Raw genomic sequence first — 25653 nt, 5'->3', positions numbered from 1 at the left:
AATTGCTTAAATGACCTCAAGCATCTCAAAATTCTATGAAACTACTATTGTTTCTGTTTTCTGTTTTTTGTTTTCTTTTTTCTTTGTGTGTGTTTTACTTAGAATATATACTCTCTTCCCCTAAAGGTGGACCTTGGGGCTCCCAGTGAATGGCCATTGTTTCTCAGAGAAGGCAAATGAAGCAGTATTAGTATTTGGAGAATGGTGACTGTCATCAATAATTCTAAAGAACTAAAATTATAATTCATTTATTTTGTATCTTGCATAAGTAGCAGATAATCATTCTTATGGTCTGAAAATACTGGCAGTTTAATTTAAACACAATCTGACAGCCAATCTTTCAATTAAGTTCTCATTTGTCCTTTAAATCCACTGTCTTAGTCACTATTCCCCCAAGTATGGGGTTCACTTAATCTTTTTTCTGTGTTTATTGTGGAGTATCTTTGGCCTCTCTTCTACTTATTTAAACCTACTGTGTCAAGAACTCTAAAGAATCTGATATTTTCCCTATTTGCTGGCTAACATGTGAGCTTGTCATAGTTTCATGAATGCTGACATAAGACATGAGTCTCCTGGGTCAGAGACAAAGGACTTCATTACTCATGTCTCAGATGGGAGTAGGAGCTTCATGCTTTCATAGGTTCCCCTCTTTCTCAATTGCCATTAGGGTGTTGTGGGTGATACCAGGTGAATGCTGTACACACAGTTGTGACACAGCTTCGACAATTCTCAATCTTGCAAGGTCTTTCTAATAAACCTGTTGAGACTTTGCCCCTGAAGGAAACATTACCTTATTATCCTGATCAAGAAATAAGTCTGCCTTCTACTGTGGAGGTAGACCCTTCCCCTAATATCCAAGGTTTTCACTATACAAACTTCCTTGAAAAAGAGAGTTCAGGACAAAAGCTTCCAAAAGAAATGTAGCAATGCCATGGAGAATTATCTCTGAAATCTCATTTTTCAAACTACAATGTAAACCCTATTTTCTTTAATGACAAAAGGCCACAGTAACCTCTCATTCCTGGCACTAGATTTTTATATTTTCTAGCAATTTGACACATCATTCATGTTGTGTAATATCATTTATGTTATCTTATTGCTTAACATTTGTATTCTATTTAAATGAATTATATATTTCATGTTGTCTCTTTAGTTTAAACTCAATGAAGGTAGAAATGATGTAATACAATCCTTGTTAAACTCACAAAATTTAATGAAACTGTATTTTGAATAGCCACTCAAATATTTGTTGAATCAATGAAGAAGAGTCAAACTTATTTTTTAAATGACATGTTTAGGATGAGATAAATGGTAGTGTGAGTAACCTGAAAGAGTTTTTTTCTATTAAGTTTGGGGTAAATGATATTTGGAATATGGCTATAGCCTTTCTTTTACTTAAGATGTCTTTTCAGTCAACTTTGGTGTCAAATACCAAGGGGTAACAATTCATACAAAGAATAAAGAAAAGTGTGAAAATAAATCTCATCTTAATTTTAGAATCGACAACTACCTTCTGATAAAATTTGGAGTGAAATTAGTTTTGACTTCTAGGATCTTAATAACAAGGACCTTAAGGCAAGCTTCAAATCCATATTTCATGAACTTAAAGCCATCAAATTATATATGCACATAGTTTAGAAAGCCAAATAATTATACAAAGCACAACCTCAAGTATTTCTAATACCCAGAGGCAACCTTTTCTAATGCATCTCTTAACTATTCTTGGTTTTGTCTTCATAATTCTAAATGCTGAACTGCTATTTCTAGACTTTTTTTTCATTTTCATATTATCTGATTTCTTCCTGTTGAATAGAAGCCTTTAGCTCTCTTATGCTAACCCTCTCCCATCCTTATACTTTTAACACAATTTGGGTTAAGTCAAGTACTTTTTTGTTGTTGACTATGGAAGAATTTTTGGCAATTGAACCTTGTAATATATTTCAATTACATTTAATTTATACAACTTTTTCTTTGCCATCTGTTTGTTAACACCCATATATAGTTTCCTCAATTTTTTAGGCATTTATCATTATGATATTTTTAAGCTTTCCATGACAATTATAAAATCCCTCTCTGAAACATCAGGTAACTCACCAGTTGTATCTTTTTCCTGAAGATGGGAAGATTTTGTTAAATCCAAGACATAGTCTCAGTTTGTTCCTGCAAATACAATTCTTATCCACAGATTTTTTGTTGTTTTGTTTTGTTTTTGTATTGTCTTATTCTATGCCCATCCTGTGTTCTGAGTTCTTTCAATGTTGAAGAAAGTTCCACTTGTGGAATCAGTTTAGAAAGAAATAGAAATCTACAATGCAGGTGATGATTGTAAGACCATAGATCCAAACAGAAAAACTGGTCTTAGCATTTCCTAAGATAGTTAAAGCAGAAGTACAAAGTACCTGAAATAAAGTTTCTCACTTGTTTGTGATTTATAAAAATGAGTATCTATTCAATCAAACAGTCCAACATCAAATCAAAATCTAAGCAGAGATAAACTTTAAGCTATAATCCAATTTCTGATAGCAAGGTTGCCAAAACTAAGCTCATTAATATGCTAGTCACATTCTTATTAACAATGATAGAATAGGTTTTAAGTTATAAAGAGTCATGTAGAGAAAACATACTTCAACCTAAAAGCTATAGTCTTCAATCAGGGTTATATTTGGAATACATGGATTCCTCAAATACACATAGTTGTCTCTCTTGTAACTATTCTTATCAGTCAAAACATGTTTGAAACTATACCATCTGAATAAATTGATTTATCCAAACCTTCAAGAATAGGTATAACTACTTAAAATGCATGTCTACATCTCCATAAGAAAGATTTTTCCTGGAGCTGAAGGTAAGACATTCTCTGGAAACTTTATATTAGACATGTTACATTTATTCACAGAGTCCACAATTTAATACATATTATTTTCTCAAATAATACAATTTTAGACAGCTGTGTTAATCCTGACCACCAAATAAAGTACTGAAAATAGTACTTCAGTACAGTATGCACCACACTACATGTACTTAAACAACATAGAATGAGATGTTTTACAGGTTCAGATTGTATGCGAAAAATCCCAAGATAAATCAAAGAGGAAGGGAACAGTATTAGCATCTTCAGACATGGCTGCCTGGGAGGTGACACAGCTGGAAAAGACTAACAGAGCTTGGGAAAACTGGAGGGGACAGTGCTATCATTTCTGCCAGAGTGTACAATATGAACACACCAAGGCACAGCTGAATCGGGACAGCAAGAGATGAACAGGTAGGAGGGAATGGATACAATGCACAACAGTACTGGAAAGATATTTTAGTAATAAGAGGACAGAAGAATATTTTTTAAAGTCCTTAAAAATATAATTTGCCACTTTCTCATTTTCTATTTGATTCTTAACCCAGTGATACAATATCTTTTTTATTATTATCAAATCTTTTGTGGTATGCCTTATTATTATCAAACCTAATGCAAGTCACAATCTCTAATTCAAAACCTTTGGGGAATGTTTCTCAGAACAGCTTAGATTTCAGAAAGATAATACAGTGTATATGCCATGGGTCACATAACACACACAGCAGGATCTGTGATGATAGTGCATGATCAAAAATATTATTTAATGAGAAAAACATATGCTTATTCATAAAAAGTATGGTAAATAAAAAATACAAAAAGTCTTCTATTTTTCTTTTTGAGATATTTCAGGTCAGATGTTGCCACCAAACTATTTCACATCAGGTTTTGCTGAAAAAAGTTACCAATGAAACCTAACAAAATAAAACACATCCCTTCAATTTTCAGAACTTCTTAAATTTTATAATTGTGTTATTACAGTTGTGCATTTTAAAACTACATGACCAAAATTATATTATATTAACAAAAAAAGAACAGGTATGCACTCTAGAAAGTTATATTATAAAAGTACTTAATTCATTTAAATTAAATTAGCATAATTTAAAATTATATGTGAACAAAAACACTAATAAAAATATGTTACTTGGAAAAAAGTATACATAACTGGAATTACCTGATTAGAAAAAGGAGGGTTAGGAGCTATACTGTGGTTGGGAGGCCTATGGCTAAGAAGAACCTGCGCACCAGTGAGGGCAGGGAAAGAGCAGCACATGGGAAGCAGGTACTTGAAGTGTGCTAGGGGTGCGTATGGTGCTAGAAAATGCTAGAGAAAATGGGACACGGACTTTTCTCTACTTTTCTCTCATCTTTTCCTGGAAAAAAACAAGAACCTGAATGTGGAAGATGAATCACCAGTGCAGCCCTGCCACCCACTTCCCAGTCACCTGAATAATTAAATGAGATTCAGCAAAGAGTCTAATAAATAGATCAAGAATAATTCCAATTGCCTTCCTAACTATGCAACATTTGTTCCATGTTGAAAAAAAAGAAAAAAGGAAAGGGGAAAGAATGAAAGAATAAAAGATAGGTAGGAAAACAGGAACTCCTCCCTTGTCACTTATGACTGAATTACTTTAAGGAAAGAAAAAAATTCCTTTTATTCTAACACTAAAGAATTTAAAAATAAGATGTAAATTCTTGTGAAAATATGATAGAGTGATGTGTAAACATGTGCAAAAGAACAAACTGAATGTAGGCCCTTGATTTCTTTTGGTGGGAAGAAAGTAAGGAGACAAATAGGCTTTTAAATATATTTGCTAGTAGCAAAAAAATAGAAAAAAGAGACTAAGAATAAAAAACACTTTCCAAGCAGTGTAGCATTGCCCAACATACTGATTACTTTCAACAGAATTGGATCAAAAGAAGACTACCTAGAGATTTTGGTCATTCACTAGCCAATTCAAATAGCTCCAATTACTTGATAGGCATATAAAAAAAATAAAAATAGCTCAATCACACAGTAGTTAACAAAACAATTTATAGTATGTAAAGCACAATTCTTTTGTTATGCAAATATCAAAAAAAGCATTTATATACTTACAAAGATAGGAAGCATTTACATTCAAATACTAACAATTATTGGTAGGATTATCATAGCTTCTTACTACTCTGGTTCTTAAACGTTCTATAATAAATATGAATTATTTTATCATAAAATTTATAAAAATTTTGAATGGAGATTCTTCAGGAAATATATTCAATAACCTATTTATTGTCTTACATACTTTTTATTATCAAGTAAACAGAATTCTATTCTTTGGAACAAACCATAGCTTTTCTCAATAGATGTAATAAAAAAAAATAAATCTCAAGTTAAGGAGCAGAAGAAATCAATAATAGACTTAATCATAGTTTTCTAGGAAATTTACTCACAGTACACATCCACTCTGATTGACTTTATTGCTGGGGATCCCAAGCCATTCTCTGCTTTACAGTAATAACGGCCTCCTTGATGTCTCTGAATATTTGTAATCCTCAAAGTCTCATTGAAGACACTTGAGTCTTGGAATCTGTCAGAGGCACTTCCTGCTGTTTTGGTCCACCTGATCTGAGCAAGCATCAACAAAGATTGTTACTTTAGGTTAGCTTTCCCACAGAAAAAACAAATAGCCATTACTCATTTAAAGTATTTACATTAACTTCTGCATATCAAAGGAAACCATCAACAAAATGAAAAGGCAACCAACTGAATGGGGAAGATATTTGCAAGTGACATATCCAATAAAGAGTTAATATGCAAAATATGTAAAGAACTATTACAACTCAACACCAAAAAGAAATCTGATTTAAAAACAGGCATAGGAACTGAATATACATACATATTTCCAAAGAATATATGCATATGGCTAACAGGCACATAAAAAGATGTTCAACATCACTAACCATTAGGGAAATGCATATCAAAACTACAGTGAGCTATCACTTCTTATAAGTCAGAATGGCTAGTATCAAAAAGGTAAAAAATAAAAATGTTGGTAAGGATGTGGAGAAAAAGGAACACTGTGCACTGTTGTTGGGAATGTAAATTGGTGCAGCAACTATGAACAGTATGAATTTTCCTCAAAAAAATAAAAATAAAAATACCATACTATTCAGCTATTTTACTTCTGGAATTTACCTGAAGAAAACAAAGTAACTAATGCCAAAAGATATATACAATCCCAGGTTTATTGCAGTGCAATAGCCAAGTTATGGAAGAAATATGTATCCATTGATAGAAGTATGAATAAAGATGTGGTATATACATACAATGGAATATTACTCAGCCATAAAAAGAATGAAATCTTGCCATTTGTGACAACAGGGTGGACCTAGAGGTTATTACTAAGCAAAATAAGTCAGACAGTGAAAGAAAAAAACTGTATGATTTCATTTATATGTGTAATCTAAAAAATAAAACAAATGAACAAACAAAACAGAAAAAGACTCATATACATGGAGAATACCCTGGTGTTTGCTATAGGGGAGGAAGACAGGGAGATATATAGGTTAAGGGGATAAAGAACAACATCCAATTATAAAATAAATAAGTAACAGGAATAAAAAGCACAGTATAGGGAATATAGTCAACAACATTGTAATATCTTTATATGACAACAGTGGTAACTACACTTATTATGGTGAGCATTTCATAACTGCTGTACACCTGAGGCCAAGATAATATTGCATATAAAGTATATCTCAAAAAAAAGCAATAATAAATAAATGTTTGCTTTCAGAGCTGCTATAAAATCATTCCTGACAAATTATTTTTTTTAAATTAAGGTGATATTAGCAGAAAGAGAAATCAGGAAAACAATTCCATTCACAATTGCATCAAAAAGAATAAAATACCTAGGAATAAACCTAACCAGGGAAGTGAAGGACCTTTACCCTGAAAACTACAAGACACTCTTAAGAGAAATTAAAGAAGATACCAATAAATAGAAACATGTCCCATGCTCATGGACAGGAAGAATTAATATTGTCAAGATGGCCATCCTGCCTAAAGCAATCTACAGATTCAATGCAATCCCTAACAAAATACCAAAAGCATTCTTCAACTAGAAAAAATCATTCTAAAATCCATATGAAACCACAAAAGACCCCGAATAGACAAAGCAATCCTGAGAAGGAAGAATAAAGTGGAGGGCATTATGCTCCCCAACTTAAAGCTCTACTACAAAGCCACAGTAATCAAGACAATTTGGTACTGGCACAAAAACAGACCCACAGACCAATGGAACAGACTAGAGAGTCCAGCTATAAACCCAAGCATATGTGGTCAATTAATATATGATAAAGGAGACATGGACATACAATGGAGAAATGACAGCCTCTTCAACAACTGGTGTTGGCAAAGCTGAACAGCTACATGCAAGAGAATGAAACTGGGTTATTGTCTAACCCCATAGGCAAAAGTAAACACAAAATGAATCAAAGACCTGAATGTAAGTCACGAAACCATAAAACTCTTAGAAGACAACGTAGGCAGAAATCTCCTGAATATAAACATGAGCAACTTTTTCCTGAACGCATCTCCTTGGGCAAGGGAAACAAAAGCAAAAATTATAAAATGGGCTACATCAAACTAAAAACTTCTGTACAGCAAAGGACATCAGCAGCAGAAAAAAAAAGGCATTCTACAGTATGGGAGAATATATTCGTGAATGACATATCTGACAAGGGGTTAACATCCAAAATATATAAAGAACTCACATGCCTCAACACCCAAAAAGCAAATAACCTGATTAAAAAATGGGCAGAGGATCTGAACATATATTTTTCCAAAGAAAAAATTCAGATGGCCAACAGATACTTGAAAAGATGCTCCACACTGCTAATTATCAGGAAAATGCAAATGAAAACCACAATGAGATATCATCTCACACCAGTTAGGAGGACCAACATTCAAAACACAAGGAACAACAAATGCTGGAGAGAATGTGGAGAAAGCGGAACTCTCCTCACCTCTGGTGAGAATGTAAATTAGTTCAACCACTGTGGAAAGCAATACGGAGTTTCTTCAGAAAAGCTAAAAATACAAACACCATTTGACCCAGGAATTCCACTCCTAGGAATCTACCTGAAGAAAACAAGATCCCAGATTCAAAAAGACATATGCACCTCTATGTTTACTGCAGCACTATTTACAATAGCAAAGATATGGAAGCAACCTAAGTGTCCATCAGTAGATGAATAGATGAAGAAGAGGTGGTACATATACACAATGGAATACTATTCAGCCATGAGAAGAAAACAAATGCTACCATTTGCAACAACATGGATGGAGCTAGAGGGTATTAGGCTCAGTGAAATAAGCCACATGGAGAAAGACAAGTACCAAATGATTTCCCTCACTTGTGGAGTATAACAACAAAGCAAAACTGAAGGAAGAAAACAGCAGCAGACTCACAAACTCCAAGATGGGACTAGCAGTTACCAAAGGGGAGGGGTGGAGGAGGGGTGATAGGGAGTGGGGGAGAAGTGGATTGAGAGGTATTATGATTAGTACACATGGTTGGGGGGGATTATGTGGAAGACAGTATAGCAGAGAGAAGACAAGTAGTGACTCTGTGGCATCTTACTACAACTGATGGACAGTGATTGTAATTGGGTATGAGCAGGGACTCGATAATATGGGTGACTGTAGTAACCACATTGTTTTTCAAGTGAAACCTTCATCAGAATGTATATCAATAAACCCTTAATAAAAAATTGTAATAAAAATTAAGTTTATACACAGTTGAATTATAAAACTTTAAATACAAAGTCATTGTACAATGCATGTAACTAATTCAATTTTATAGATCCATCAACAATTTAGTATGAAGGGCAATATAAATACAGCATAAAAGGAGGTAAATAAGAAGATTGGAGACTGTTGAGAATCAGGCTTGGGGTTGATTAATGATTGTGCATTGAGTTCCCTATATGGAATTTTATTGTTGTTAACAACCATTTGATCAATAAAAATGAGAGATGCCCTCTCAGAAAAAAAAAAAAAAAAGGAGGTAAATAAATGTACTATATTGGAAATGTATACTGGTTTCTCTTTTTGTTGAATATCTAAATTTTTCATGTTTTCAAAACTCTGTAAGGTAGTTTTATTTGTTTAGTACAGATAGGCTCTCAATTTCTTTTCAGACATGCTTTATTATTTTATTTTAAATTTCCTATTTAATTTGGATAATTTAAGCATATAACTGTAATGTTTTACTATACATGTAATTTTTTGTTTGTATTTTAAAAAAATTTTTTAAATTTTTTATTAAGGTATAATTGATATACACTCTTATAAAGGTTTCACATGAAAAAACAATGTGGTTACTACATTTACACATATTATCAAGTCCCCACCCATACCCCAATGCTGTCATTGTCCATCAGTGTAGTAAGATGCAACAGATCCACTATGTGCCTTCTCTGTGATACACTCTTCTCCCTGTGATCCCGCACACCATGTGTACTAAACACAATACCCCTCAATCCCCTTCTCCGTCCCTCCCCACCCGCCCTCCCACACTCCTCCCCTTTGGTAATCATTAGTTCATTCCTGGAGTCTCTGAGTCTGCTGCCATTTTGTTCCTTCAGTTTTGCTTCATTGTTATACTCCATAAATGAGGGAAATTGTTTGGCATTTGTCTTTCTCCACCTGGCTTATTTCGCTGAGCATAATGTCCTCCAGCTCCATCCATGTTGTTGCAAATGGTAGGATTTGTTTCTTTCTTATGGTTGAATAGTATTCCATTGTGTATATGTACCACATCTTCTTTATCCATTCATCTACTGAAGGACACTCAGGTTGCTTCCATATCTTGGCTATTGTAAAAAGTGTTTAGATAAACGTGTGGGTGCATATGTTTTTTTGAACCTGAGAAGTTGTATTCTTTGGGCAAATTCCAGGAAGTGGGATTCCAGGGTCAAATGGTATTTCTATTTTTAGTTTCTGAGGAACCTCCATATTGTTTTCCACAATGGTTGAACTAGCACAATGGTTGAACTAGCTTACATTCCCATCAGCAGTGTAGGAGAGTTCCCCTTTCTCTGCATCCTCACCAGCATTTGTTGTTCTTAGTCTTTTCGATGCTGGCCACCCTTACTAGTGTGAGGTGATATCTCATTGTGGTTTTAATTTGCATTTCCCTGATGATTAGTGATGTGGAGCATCTTCTCATGTGTCTATTGGCCATCTGAATTTCTTCTTTAGAGAACTGTCTCTTCATATCCTCTGCCCATTTGTTAATCAGGTTATTTGCTTTTTGGGTGTTGAGGCATGTGAGTTCTTTATATATTTTGGATGTTAACCCATTGTCAGATATGTCATTTACAAGTATATTCTCCCATACTGTAGGATGCCTTCTTGTTTTGTTGATGATGTCCTTTGCCATACAAAAAGTTTTTAGTTTGATGTAGTCCCATGAGTTCATTTTTGCTTTTGTTTCCCTTTCTCCCAGGAGATGGGTTCAGGAAGAAGTTGCTCATGCTTATATTCAGGATATGTTTGCCTATGTTATTTTCTAAGAGTTTTAGGTTTCATGATGTTCTATGATTTCATGATTTACATTCAAGTCTTTAATCCATTTCGAGTTGACTTTTGTGTATGGGGCTAAACAATAATCCAGTTTCATTCTCTTGGATGTAGCCATCCAGTTTTGCCAACACCAGCTGTTGAAGAGGCTGTCATTTCCCCACTGTATTTTCATGGCTCCTTTATCATATATTAATTGACCATATATGGTTGGGTTTATATCAGGGCTCTCTAGTCTGTTCCATTGGTCTGTGGGTCTGTTCTTGTGCCAGTACCAAATTGTCTTGATAACTGTGGCTTTATAGTAGAGCTTGAAGTTGGGGAGCGTAATTCCTATACATGTAATTTTATACACCTGGTTTTTAAAAGTGGTTTTGTCATTTTTAATGGCTTTAAGTCCACAAATAACTTGCTGTTTTGATAATTAGGATTCACTTTATATCAATAATTGTTTTCAAAAAATGTGTAAACTTTTCCAAAGAGAACATTTCTATTAAACTGCCAAAACACATTGAATATCTAAAACATTTCATTATAAACAATATTATTCTTTTAAACACAGCTGTGTACAATGGACTTAGTTTTTGTTAGCAATAAAGACTTGCATTCAACTCAAATTTTGTGTGTTTTAGTTTATAAAATCTGAACAAAAGCCACATGATGGTATTGTAAAGTGATACAAAATAGAAGTAAAAAGGATTTGGTTTTATTTCTCTTCTTATCCCTGCTGGATAATATATTTTTGTTTGTTTTCATTTTTAAGTTGAGAAACACCTGATAGAAATTCTCTGGTCAAACATATATGAAAAAACATGGGAAGATGCATCTAAAGATTGAGACTTCAAAATTGAAATCCTATAATACTGCCACTATCTATGCTATTTTTATATAATGCTAATTAAAATTTATAATCTAATGACATTAATAGTATCTCTAAAAAGCTGTCCACATCATTAAAATATTGGTATGAATATAATCATGTTTTCCTTGCTTTTGAATGAAATGAAAATGTTACTTAGAGATTAATATAAAATTGAGTAATTCACAAAAGTAAGTACCAAATATTTATTTAACATCCTCTATGTGAATGGAATATACACACAAAATGGCATAATTCATGACCTCAAGCAGTTTGTAAGCTGACTACTAATTTTCTCAAAAACAACAAAGTGTAACAAGGGTACTTGTTTGTTAAGTAATATTTCCATGGGGAAATCAAGAGTTCTATGTTAACTTAAATTTCAAAACCTACATGCAAAGAAATAAAGCTTAAATAAGTAACAAATCACATATATTTGTTCTTGTATGGTGAGCTACTAATTCTAAGATAATTGATATTTCTAATATATGATGTAAGCTAAAAATAAACCAAAAACAATTTCACTAAGATACCAAGTTTTCTGTGACTATCACACTACAATACTAAAATTGATTCGGAAAACAAATATTGCAGAATACAAAAAGTAAGTACAGAATAAAAAGACTTATGGCTTACCCTTTCAGACATCAAAAACACATTATGAAGATACAATGATTAAATTATATAATGCTGGTACAGTACTAGAAATTGTTTGGGAATGGGGGAGAGAGAGCAAGGGTGTGTGTGTGTGTGTGTGTGTGTGTGTGTGTGTGTGTGTGTATGTGTGTGTAAAAGAGAGAGAGAAAGACAAAAAAGGGAAAAAAGCGAGAGGCAGTGAAGAAACTCTGATGCAGACTAGCAGTTACTGAACTTTTTCATTTTAAAACAACTTTACATTTTTAAAAATTGTAAAGGCACCAAACAGCTTTTGCTTATTTGGACTCTTTCCATTCACAATCACTGTATTAGAAATAAAACTGAGATGATGTTAAACTATTTATTATTAATCATTTAAAAATTATATTAATAAACTGATAACATGTTAACATAGGGAATATTTTTAGTCAGAAAACTATATATTCCAAAACAAAAAACTATTGAAAAAAAGAATAGAATTGTTTTATGATTCTGCAAATCTCTTTTAGTAATCTGGCTTAGCATCAAAGAGCTAGCTGGGTAATCATGTGAATTTCTACATGCAATCTACTGCAGCATGTTGCTTTGTTTCAAATACAAGAGGAGAATTTGGCCTCACCCTGCTATTTAGTTGGAAAGGAAGGAGTATTTCAATAGTTTTTTTTCAGATAATTGTGGATACTCTTCTTTTATACCACACTAAAACTCCCCAAGTGGTAGTTTCCTAACATTTGTTTGAAAAGTAGAATCTAAAGCCATAGCAATGAGCTTTTTATACTCTGATACATTACAATCCATTGGTCTATCTTGTGCTTTGAATAGTTCTTTTACTCACATGTCATTTTATAGTATCATGCATTAGTTATTTGGAAAATATGAATTCACTGAGTTATATGCAGATCTTCCAAATGTTCTCATATTTTGTTTTATAATACAAAAAAGTCACATTTATTAATCTCATCAGCAGTCTCTTTAGAAGAGTCTTAAAAGTGTTGGGAAGCTGTCATACACATGTTGGCAGATTTTTCCAAAATTCAAATTTTTCTTTTAAAATATGATTTTTATCATAAGTAACAAATATAGCTATGGTGTTTTCTGTGTAATGGAAGTTTCACTTCTTCATTCATGTTTAAGAAAATATTTGCCAAATATCCTAATCTGAATAACCATTGTTTATATACAGTCATCCTTTTAAGTAAAAACAGTGTTCCAGGAAAAAGGTGGTTACCTGAGCACAAAACTCAGTCACACAAATCCTTTACCTTGACATACCCCTGAACTTTAGTAAGCCACAGGAATGCTTTATAGGAGCTTTTCATTTTGTCACATGGAATATTAAAAATATAGTATTAAAGCTTCAAGATGTTAAAATTTGAATATTTTTTTACTGATTTACTGGTTCTTTTTTTTTTTTTTTTTTACTGTGAGTGCACATTAGTGAAGTAAGTAGCAAGAATACAGACTTAGTACAAACTAATGACACAGCTTTGTTTTGTGCTAAGGTGCTACCTGTTTTATCCAACACTGTTCTGCAGCAATACTACAAATGCAACACAGTGAAAAAATAACATTTTCTTCATACATTCCTTGTAACGATCACAGAGTCCCCATAGAAATTTAGAGATCACACTTGAAGGAACAATGGTTGTTAAGAATACAGGAATAGACATATTAAGTTAGCTATTTATCTAGATATATAGCTATTTATTGTGCAACAAATGGTGTTGGGACAACCAATTATATATCCATAGTGAAAAAAAGTTACTCTCTAACACACTCGTCACACAGAAATAAATTCCTAAAGCAATACTCACAAATACTGGTATCTTGGGTCATTTAGGTTTCATAGTTGGAACTGGAAGGGTATATTGGTAGAACCTTTCTTTCTTTATAGAAGAGAACATCGCAAATTTTGTCAAAAAATGGTAACACATTAACATTTTGACTTAGTGATTAACTAGTTAAAATTTACCTTTCCAATATTTGCATGATAATGCAGAGAAATGTATACATAATAATATACCATTTAAACCAATATAAATACCAAATTAAAATGGTTATAACCTGACTGACTCTATATTTGATTTAAATGCAGTTGTTAAAGGAGTTAAAGTGCAAAATGTGCTATCAAATTAAAGGAACAGAAGAGAATGTTCTCATCTGTATAAAAAGGGCATATGTATGATACATGTCTATGCATATACACTAGTATATTTATTAAAATTACACAAGGAAACACATGAAATTTAGCATTGATTAACTATGAGTGGGACTGGAAGAAAGGAGACAATGAAATGTTTGTTTTTTTATTTAAAATCATTACTTATACTTTATATTATCATGAGCAAATATTGTGTTTAAGTTTAAAAAAGGAAATGCAATTCTGTAGTCAACCATAGAAAATAGAGAAACTAGAGGATTAGAGAGAAATTAAAATAATCACTAATGGAAAGTTTTTCCCCTTTATTCTCTACTTTTTAAAATTAAACACTGAAAGGAAATATTCCTAAGTTGAAGAAAGGTATAAGTCTACTTATTTAGAGGGCTTTACAAGTTTTATGCCTAAGTGATGAGAAAACAAACCTCCAAACATATTCTGAAAAAAGTTGTGACTTGAGTGTACAATGAAACCTGTATAGGCTTCCAGGCAAGAGGAACAAACTGTTATAATTTGCCAGAGACTGAACATTCTCTAATGATGATTCTCCCCATCCAGACTAATTGAACCCCAAATTATTCATCAGACACATGGCTGCCCAGAGCAAAACAAACAACATTTTCCAACTATACATTCACTTATATACTTGCCAGTGTGTTTCAAGCAGAAATGTCCTTATAGTGAGGTGGTAATACATCTGACAAATAGTGTTAAAAACAGTCAATGTAACAAGAGACAAAGAAGGGCATTACATAATGATAAAGGGATCAATCCAACAAGATAATAATAATTATAAATATCAAGCATAGTAGCACCTAAATGTAAAAAGCAAAAACTAACAGACAGGAAGAGAGACATTCCCAGTAATACAATGATTGTAGGGGACTTTAATCACCCCACTAATGTCAATGGATCCATCATCCAGACAATCAATAAGAACAGTGGCCTTGAATGATACATTAAAGCAGATAGTCTTAACAGATACATATAGAACATTCCATTTAAAACACAGCAGAATGCACATTTTTACTAAGTGCACATGGATCTTTTTCTGGAATAGATAAAATGTTAGGCCAAAAAACAAGGCTCAATAAATTTAAGAAAACTGAAATTATACAAAGCATTTTTTCTGACCACAGTGATATGAAACTAGAAATCAGTTAAAATAAAAAATCTGGAAAACACATAAATATATGGAGACTAAATGACATGACATGCTACTAAACAGTCAGTGGGTTAATGAAGAAATAAAATAGGAAATCAAAAAATACCCTGAGATAAATGAAAATGGAAACACAATGTTCCAAACTCTTTGGGATTCCACAAAGACAGTTCTGAGAGGTAATTTTATAGTGCTATAGACCTACCCCAAGAAACAAGAAAAATCTCAAACATAAAATTTAAATTTATACCTAGAGGAACTAGATAAAAAAGGACAAAGTCCAAAGATAATAGAAGGAAAGAAATAATAAATATATAAATAGAAATAAATGAAATACAGATTTAAAAAATAACAAGAGAAAAGAATGATGAAACAACTGGTTCTTTGAAATAATAAACAAAATCAATAAACCTTTAGCCACTCTCATCAAGAAAAAAGAGAATTCAAATAAAGAAGATAAAAAATGAAAGAGAAGTTACAGCCAACACCATAGAAATATATGGAATTTTAAGATACTACTATGAAAATTCTACACTAACAAATTGGAAAACCTAGAAAAAATGGATAAATTCCTAGAAATACACAATTTTCTAAGACCAAATCAAGAAGAAACAGATAATCTGAATAGACTGATTATTAATAATGAAATTGAATCAGTAATCAAAAATCTCCACAAAGTCCAGGACAAGATGGTTTCACAGGTTAACTTTGCCAAACATTTAAAAAATAGTTACTACCTATCCTTCTTAAACTAGCCCAAAAAATTGAAGAGAACTAATATTCATAAACTCATTCTATAAGGCTGGCATTACCCTAATACCAAAACCAGATAAAGACATTACAAAACAAGAAAATTAAAGGCCAAAATCTCTGATAAACATAGAAGTAAAAACCCTCAACACAATATTAGCAAACCAAATTCAACAATGCATTAAAAGGATCATTCATTACAATCGAGTGTAATTTATTCCAGGAAGGCAAGGATGGTTCAATATTCTCAAATCAATCAACAGGATATACCACATTAACAAAATGAATGGGAAGAATCAAATGATCACCTTAATAAATGCAGAAAAAAATAGACGCAGAAAAATTCAATGTCCATTCATGATAAAAACTCTCAACAAGTGGATAAATGGGGAACACAACTCAACAAAATAAAGATCATATATGACAAACCCAAAGGTAACATTATACTCAATGGTGACACATCAAAAGCTTTTCCTCTAATATTAGTAACAAGACAAGGATGCCCACTCTTGCCACTTTCACAAAACATAGCACTGGAAGTCACAATAATGAAGACAAGAAAAAGAAATAAAAGGCATCCAAAATTGGTAAGGAAGAAATGATTCTGTCACTATTTGCAGATTACATGATAAATGTAAATATAAAACTTCAAAGACTCCATTAAAAAACTATTAGAACTAATAAATGAATTCAGTTAAGTTGCAAGATACAAAATTAACAAACAAATATGTTGCATTTCTATACACTAATAATGAACTAGAAAGAGAAACTAAGCATAAAGAGAAATTAATAAAACAATCACATTGACATTTGCATCAAAAAAAGAATAAAATACCTAGGAATAAATTTAAGTAAGGAGGTAAAAGACCTGTACTCTGAAAACTAGACATTAGTGAAAGAAACTGAAGATGATATAAATAAAAGGAAAGACATAGCATAACTATAGATTGGAAGAATTAATATTGTACAAACATCCATAATATCCAAAAAATATATAGATTCACTGCAATCCCTATCAAAACACCAATAATATTCTTCACAGAATCAGAACAAATAATCCTAAAATTTGTATGGATCACAAAATACCCAAAATAGTCAAAATAATCTTGAGAAAGAAGAACAAAGCTAGGGACTAAAACACTCCCTGGTATCAAACTATATTACAAAACTAAAGTTATCACCAGTATGATACTGGCACAAAAATTAACACCAAGACAGTGGAATAGAGGGTAGAGCCCAGAAATAAATCTACACTTGTATGGTCAATTAACCTATGACAAAGTAAGTAATAATACACAACGGGGAGAAGATGTTAGAAAAAGGTGTTAGAAAACTGGAGAGCCTCATACAAAATAATGAACAAAGAAATCTGTTGCATTTCTATACACTAATAATGAACTGAAAAGAGAAATTAAGCATAAAGAGAAATTAATAAAACAATCACATTGACATTTGTCAATTATTTTTTTAATCCAAAAATGGATTCAAGACATAAATGTAGGACATGAAACCATAAAACTCCTAGAAGGAAACACAGGCAATAAATTCTCTGATATGAGTCTTAGCAATATATTTTTGGATTTGTCTCCTCAGGCAATGGCAAAAAAAATTAAAAATTAAAAATATGGGAGTATATTGAATTAAAATAGCTTTTGCACAGAGAAGGAAACCATCAATAAAATGAAAAGGCAACTAACTGAGTGGGGAAAGTATTTGCAAGTAATATATAAAATAAAGGGTTAATAACCAAAATAAATAAAGAACTATTACAACTCAGCACCAAAAAACAATAATAATAATCTGATTCAAAAATGGGCATAGGGAGGAGGAGCCAAGATGGCGGCATGAGTAGAGCAGATGAAATCTCCTCCCAAAACCACATACATTTTTGAAAATACAACAAATACAACTATCCCTAAAATAGAGATCAGAAGATACAGGACAACAACCAGGCTACATCTACACCTGCGAGAACCCAGCACCTCATGAAGGTGGTAAGAAAAAAGCCGCAGCCTGGTGGGACCCAAGCACCCCTCAACCCAGCTCCCGGTGGGAGGAGAGGAGTTGGAGCAGGGAGGGAGAGGGAGCCCAGGACTGCTAAACACCCAGCCATAGCCATTCTCACTGGGAACGCAGACACGCAGTGCATGGGGTACTGGATACTATGGAAACGGAGCAGTAAGACCTGCAAGTGGGTCCGTGCAGCCCTCACTCTGGGAAAAAAGAAAAGCTAGTGCTTTTTGAAAGTCTTAAAGGGACAGGGATCCCACAGCTGGATGGAAGCATCCTGGAACATTCAGCCTAGCAGCTGGGAATCCCAGGGAACTCCGGGAGCCCTAACCCCCTGGGCGGCAGTACAGCTATAAAAAGCCTCCCGCCAGTTACCCCTCCGAAGCAGCTCCGCCACAGCAGAGCAGCAGCCTGAGAGCGGCCAGGCCCACAGCAACTGTGGAGTTTAACTCCACAGCGGTCGGGCAAGAAGCAGACACCCCATCTGAGCACAGCTTCCCAGCATAAGGCGCTAGGGGTCATCTCCCTAATATGGAAAGGAAGGCCACAAACTAGCAAGAAGGGACTTTCTCTCAGTGGACACATGTGCCAGCACCCCACAACTAGCTTTATTGACATGAAAAGGCAGAAGAATTTGATCCAGACAAAAATCACAGAGTCAAACCCTGAGGAGATAGACCTAACCAATCTTCCTGAAAAAGAATTCAAAATAAAGGTCATAATCATGCTGATGGAGCTGCAGAGAAAAATGCAAGAGCTAATGGAAAAAGTAGGGAGGGAGACTACAGAAATAAAACAATTTTTGGAAGGATTTAAAAGCAGAATGGATGAGATGCAAGAGGCCATTGATGGAATAGAAACCAGAGAACAGGAATGCATAGAAGCTGACACAGGGAGAGATAAAAGGATCTCCAGGAATTAATCAATATTAAGAGAATGGTGTGACCACACCAAATGGAAAAATATCTGCATTAAAGGGGTACCAGAAGAAGAAGAGAGAGAAAAAGGGGTAGAAAGTGTATTTGACAAAATAATTGCTGAAAACTTCCCCAAACTGGGGGAGGAAATAGTCGCTCAGACCACAGAAGTACACAGAACTCCCAACAAAAGGGACCCAAGGAGGACAACACCAAGACACCCAATAATTAAAATGGCAAAGATCAAGGACAAGGACAGAGTTTCAAAGGCAGCTAGAGAGAGGAAAAAGCTCACCTACAAAGGAAAACCCATCAGGCTATCATCAGACTTCTCAACAGAAACCCTACAGGCCAGAAGAGAATGGCATGATATATTTAATGCAATGAAACAGAAGGGCCTTGAACCAAGAATAATATATCCAGGACAATTATCATTTAAATATGAAGGAGGGATTAAACAACACCCAGACAAGCAAAAGTTGAGGGAATTTGCCTCCCAAAAACCACCTCTACAGGGTATTTTAGAGGAACTGCTCTAGATGGAAGCACACCTAAGGCTAAATAGATGTAACCAGAGAAAATAAAATCACAGCAAAGAAAGCAGACCAACCAAATACTAACTAAAGGCAAAAAATAAAATCAATTACCCACAAAAGCAGTCAAAGGAAACACAAAAGAGCATAGAATAACACACCCAACATATAGAAAATGGAGGAGGAGGATTAAGAAGGGAGAGAAATAAAGAATCAGCAGACAGGGATGGATTAAAGATGGTGGCGTGAGAGGAGAGACAGAGCTATCCTCCTAAAACTGGATACAATTAGAAAATTTAACAGGCACAACTAATCCTGAGAGAGCAACAGGAAAGAGGATGGCATCAGACTGCACACACCTGGAGAAAAGAGCAGACCTCAGTGAACGGGGAACGTACCAGAGCTGTGACTCCATGGGACCCGAGCCCCCTGCTACCACAGCTTGCTGGTGGGAGGAAGACAAATGGAGCAGGGAGGGAGTGGAAGGCTTGGGACTGCTGTATACCTAGCTCCGGAGATCTGCTCTGGGAGCACAAAGCTACATTTCATGGTGCTTTCATGAGACTCACATGGAAAGTTAATAAAGGCAGAGTACCTGAGTAGACTGGGATTCTGGCTACTTGTGGAGAGCAGGGATCCATATCTGGCTGCTCTGGGACAAAAACTTATATCTGTGTGCCCGGCCCACTGGCTCAGACAGTGGAGACAGGCACAGGAGCCAGGAGGCGGGGAACAGCTCTTTCCTCCCCCCTGGCACCAGTACTGCTCCCTGCGACCCCCGACGTTGTTTAAGGGGCTCAGCAGCTCCAGTATAGAGCTTCTGGACACTAGAGGGCGCCATATACAAACATGAAACGCCAAAAGAACATTGTCCAGAGTAAAACTGTTAATACAACTCCTGAGAAAGATTTAAATGATATGGACCTCATGACTCTTCCTGAAAGGGAGTTCAAAATAAAAATAATAAACATCCTAATGGAGGTACAGAAAGACATCCAAGAACTCAGGAATGAATTCAGGTCAGAGATCCAAACATTAAAGAACACAATGAAGGGTATTAAAAGCAGGTTGGATACGGTGGAGGAGACAATAAATGAAATAGAAACTAGAGAAGAGGAATACAAAGAAGCTGAGGCACAGAGAGAAAAAAGGATCTCTAAAAGTGAAAGAATATTGAGAGAACTGTGTGACCAATCCAAGCGGAACAATATTCACATTATAGGGATACCAGAAGAAGAAGAGAGAGAAAGGGATAGAAAGTGTCTTTGAGGAGGTAGTTGCTGAAAACTTCCCCAATCTGGGGAAAGAGATAGTCTGTCAGGCCATGGAGATCCACAGATCCACCTACACAAGGGACCCAAGGGAGACAACAGCAAGACACATAGTAATTAAAAAGGGAAAGATCAAGGATAAGGACAGGCTGTTAAAAGCAGCCAGAGGCAGAAATAAGATCACATACAAAGTAAAGCCCATCAAACGAACAAGAGATCTCTCAGAAAAAACCTAACAGGCCAGAAGGGAGTGGCATGATGTATTTAATGTCATGAAGCAGAAGGGCCTGGAACCAAGATTACTTTATCCGGTGAGATTATCATTTAAATTTGAAGGAGGTATTAAACAATTTCCAGATAAGCAAAAGCTGAGAGAATTTACCTCCCAAAAACTATCTCTGCAGTCTATTTTGGAGGGACAGCTATAGATGGAAGTGTTCCTGGGGTTGGATAGCTGTCACCAGAGGTAGGAAAATTATGGTAGGGAGGGTGGAGCAGCTGATTGCAAGGCAAATGCAAAATTAAATTGACTATCCCCAAAGCCAATCAAGGGATAGAGAAAAAGTATAGAATCTGATACCTAATAAATAAAGAATGAAGGAGGAAGAAAAAGGAAGAGAAATAGAAAAGAACCTTTAGATTGTGCTTGTAACAGCATACTAAGTGAGTTATGTTAGACTCTTAGATAGTAAGGAAAGTAACCTGGAACCTTTGGTAACCACGAATCTAAAGCCTGAAATGGCAATAAGTACATACCGATCGATAATCACCCGAAATGTAAATGGACTGAATGCACCAATCAAAAGACATAGAGTCACTGAACGGATAAAAAAACAAGACCCATCTACATGCTGCTTACAAGAGACTAACCTCAAACCCAAAGACATGCACAGACTAAAAGTCAAGGGATGGAAAAAGATATTTCATGCAAACAACAGGGAGAAAAAAGCTGGAACTGTAGTACTAGTATCAGACAAAATAGACTTCAAAACAAAGAAAGTAACAAGACACAAAGAAGGACATTACATAATGATAAAGGGCTCAGTCCAACAAGAGGATATAACCATTATAAATATATATGCACCCAACACAGGAGCACCAGTATATTTGAAACAAATACCAACAGAACTAAAAGAGGAAATCGAACGCAATGCATTGATTTAAAGACACTTCAACACACCATTCACTCCAAAGGACAGATCCACCAGACAGAAAATAAATAAGGACACAGAGGCACTGAACAACACATTAGAACAGATGGACCTAATAGACATCTATAGAACTCTACACCCAAAAGCAACAGGATACACATTCTTCTCAAGGGCACTTGGAATATTCTCCAGAATAGACCACATACTAGGCCACAAAAAGAGCATCAGTAAATTCAAAAAGATTGAAATCCTACCAACCAAATTTTCAGACCACAAAGGTATAAAACTAGAAATAAATTGTACCAAGAAAGCAAAAAGGCTCACAAACACATGGAACCTTAACAACACGCTCCTAAATAGTCAATGGATCAATGACCAAATTAAAATGGAGATACAGCAATATATGGAAACAAATGACAACAATAACACAAAGCTCCAACTTCTGTGGGATGCAGAAAAAGCACTCATAAGAGGAAAGTATATAGGAATTCAGGCATATTTAAAGAAGGAGGAACAAACCCAAATGAATAGTCTAACGTCACAATTATGGAAGTTAATAAAAGAAGAACAAATGAGGCATAAAGTCAGCAGAAGGAGGGAAAGAATAAAAATTAGAGAAGAAATAAATAAAATTGAGGAGAATAAAACAATAGAAAAAAATCAACGAAACCAACAGCTGGTTCTTTGAGAAAATAAACAAAATAGATGAGCCACTAGCCAGACTTATTAAGAGAAAAACAGAATGAACATGCATCAACAGAATCAGAAACGAGAAAGGAAATATCATGACGGATCCCACAGAAATACAAATAATTATTAGAGACTACTATGAAAACCTATATGCTAACAAGCTGGAAAACCTAGAAGAAATGGACAAGTTCCTAGAAAAATACAACCTTCCAAGACTGACCAAGGAAGAAATACAAAATCTAAACGAACCAATTATCAGCAAAGAAATTGAATTAGCAATCAAAAACCTACCCAAGAACAAAACCCCCAGACAGATGGATTTACCTCGAAATTTTACCAGACATACAGAGAAGACATAATACCCATTCTCCTTAAAGTTTTCCAAAAACAGAAGAGGAGGGAATAATCCCAAATTCATTCTATGAAGCCAACATCACCCTAATATCAAAACCAGGCAAAGACCCCACCAAAAAAGAAAATTATAGACCAATATCCCTGATGAATGTAGATGCAAAGATATTCAACAAAATATTAGCAAACCGAATTCAAAAATACATCAAGAGGATCATACATCATGACCATGTGGGATTCAACCCAGTGATGAAAGGATGGTATAAAATTCGAAAATCCATCAACATCATTCACCTCATAAATAAAAAGAATGAAAAAAACCACATGATCATCTTCATAGATTCTGAAAATGTATTTGACAAAATTCAGCATCCATTCATGACAAAAACTCTCAACAAAATGGGTACAGAGGGCAAGTACCTAAAAATAATAAAGGCCATATATGGTAAACCCACAGCCAACATCATACTGAACAGCGAGAACCTGAAACTTTTCCTCTGAGATAGGGAACAAGACAGGGATGCCCACTCTCCCCACTGTTATTCAACATAGTACTGGAGGGCCTAGCCATGGCAATTAGATAAAACAAAGAAAATACAAGGAATCCAGATTAGTAAAGAAGAAGTTAAACTGTCACAATTTAAAGATGACATGATATCATACATAAAAAACTCTAAAGACTCCACTGAAAAACTACTAGAACTGATATCGGAATACAGCAAAGTTGCAGGATACAAAATTAACACACAGAAATCTGAGGCTTTCCTAGATACCAACAATGAGCTAATTGAAAGAGAAATCAGGAAAACAGTTCCATTCACAATTGTAGCCAAAAGAATAACATACCTAGGAATAAACCTAACCAAGGAAGTGAAAGACCTATACCCTGAGAACTATAAGACACTTTTAAGAGAACTTAAAGAGGACATTAACAAATGGAAACTCATCCCATGCTCTTGGTTAGGAAGAATCAATATGGTCAAAATGGCAACCTGCCCAAAGCAATATACAGATTTGATGCAATCCCTATCAAATTACCAACAGCATTCTTCAATAAACTGGAACAAATAGTTCAAAAATTCATAGGGAAACACCAAAGACACTGAATAGCCAAAGCAATCCTGAGAAGGAAAAATAAAGTGGGGGGATTAACTCCCCAATTTCAAGCTCTACCACAAAGCCACAGTAATCAAGACAATTTGGCACTGGCTCAAGAACAGAGCCACAGACCAGTGGAACAGAATAGAGACTCCAGACATTAACTGAAACATATATGGTCAATTAGTATATGATAAAGGAGACATGGACACACAATGGGGAAATGACAGTCTCTTAAACAGATGGTGCTGGCAAAACTGGACAGCCACATGTAGGAGAATGAAACTGGATCACTGTCTAACCCCATACAGAAAAGTAAGTTCAAAAAGGATCAAAGAACTGAATGTAAGTCATGAAACCATAAAACTCTTAGAAAAAATCATAGGCAAAAATCTCTTGGACATAAACATGAGCAACTTCTTCATGAACATATCTCCCCAAGCAAGGGAAACAAAAGCAAAAATGAACAAGTGGGACGATATCAAGCTGAAAAGCTTCTGTACAGCAAAGGACACCATCAATAGAACAAAAAGGTATCCTACAGTATGGGAGAATATATTCATAAATGACAGATCTGATAAAGAGTTGACATCCAAAATATATAAAGAGCTCATGCACCTCAACAAACAAAAAGCAAATAATCCAGTTAAAAAATGGGAAGAGGAACTGAACAGACAGTTCTCCAAAGAATATATTCAGATGGTCAACAGACACATGAAAAGATGCTCCACATCACTTGTCATCAGAGAAATGCAAATTAAAACCACAATGAGATATCACCTCACACCAGTAAGGATCGCCACCATCCAAAAGACAAACAACAACAAATACTGAGGAGTTGTGGAGAAAGGGGAACCCTCCTACACTGCTGGCGGGAATGTAAATTAGTTCAACCATTGTGGAAAGCAGTATGGAGCTTCCTTAAAAAACTCAAAATAGAAATACAATTTGACCCAGAAATTCCACTTCTAGGAATTTACCCTAAGAATGCAGCAGCCCACTTTGAAAAAGACAGATGCACCCCTATGTTTATCGCAGCACTATTTACAATAGCCAAGAAATGGAAGCAACCTAAGTGTCCATCAGTAGATGAATGTATAAAGAAGATGTGGTACATACACACAATGGAATATTATTCAGCAATAAGAAGAAAACAAATCCTACCATTTACAACAACATGGATGGAGCTAGAGGCTATTATGCTCAGTGAATAAGCCAGGCAGAGAAAGACAAGTACCAAATGATTTCTCTGATATGTGGAGTATAAGAACAAAGAAAAACTGAAGGAACAAAACAGCAGCAGAATCAGAGAACCCAAGAATGGACTAACAGTTACCAAAGGGAAAAGGACCAGGGAGGATGGGTGGTAAGGGAAGGAAAAGGTTGGGGAATAAGAAATGGGGCATTACGATTAGCATGTATAATGTGGGGGTGGTGGTGATGGGGAGGGCTGTGCAACACAGAGAAGACAAGTAGTGATTCTACAGCATCTTACTACACAAATGGACAGTGACTGTAATGGGGTTTGTAGGGGGGGACTTGGTGAAGGGGGGAGCCTAGTAAACATAATGTTATTGATGTAACTGTAGATTAATGAGGACAAAAAAAATTGGGCATAGGACCTGAATATATGTTTTCCAAAGAAGACATAC

General features: G+C 34.8%; 1 protein-coding gene across 1 annotated transcript in view; it reads right to left on the bottom strand.

Moving 5' to 3' along the window:
* The window catches only part of MDGA2 (MAM domain containing glycosylphosphatidylinositol anchor 2), a 900504-nt gene that overhangs the window by 399738 nt on the left and 475113 nt on the right, over window positions 1–25653 (bottom strand). Inside the window, exon 3 of the mRNA XM_057488484.1 lies at window positions 5279–5453. Within this exon, the coding sequence (XP_057344467.1) occupies window positions 5279–5453 (175 nt within the window). The remainder of the gene's footprint in view (window positions 1–5278; window positions 5454–25653) is intronic.

This window comes from Manis pentadactyla, chromosome 11, assembly GCF_030020395.1.
Source record: "Manis pentadactyla isolate mManPen7 chromosome 11, mManPen7.hap1, whole genome shotgun sequence".
Lineage (NCBI taxonomy): Eukaryota > Metazoa > Chordata > Mammalia > Pholidota > Manidae > Manis > Manis pentadactyla.
The sequence above is the reverse complement of the archived record's forward strand: the minus strand, read 5'-3'. Positions and strand labels throughout refer to the sequence as shown.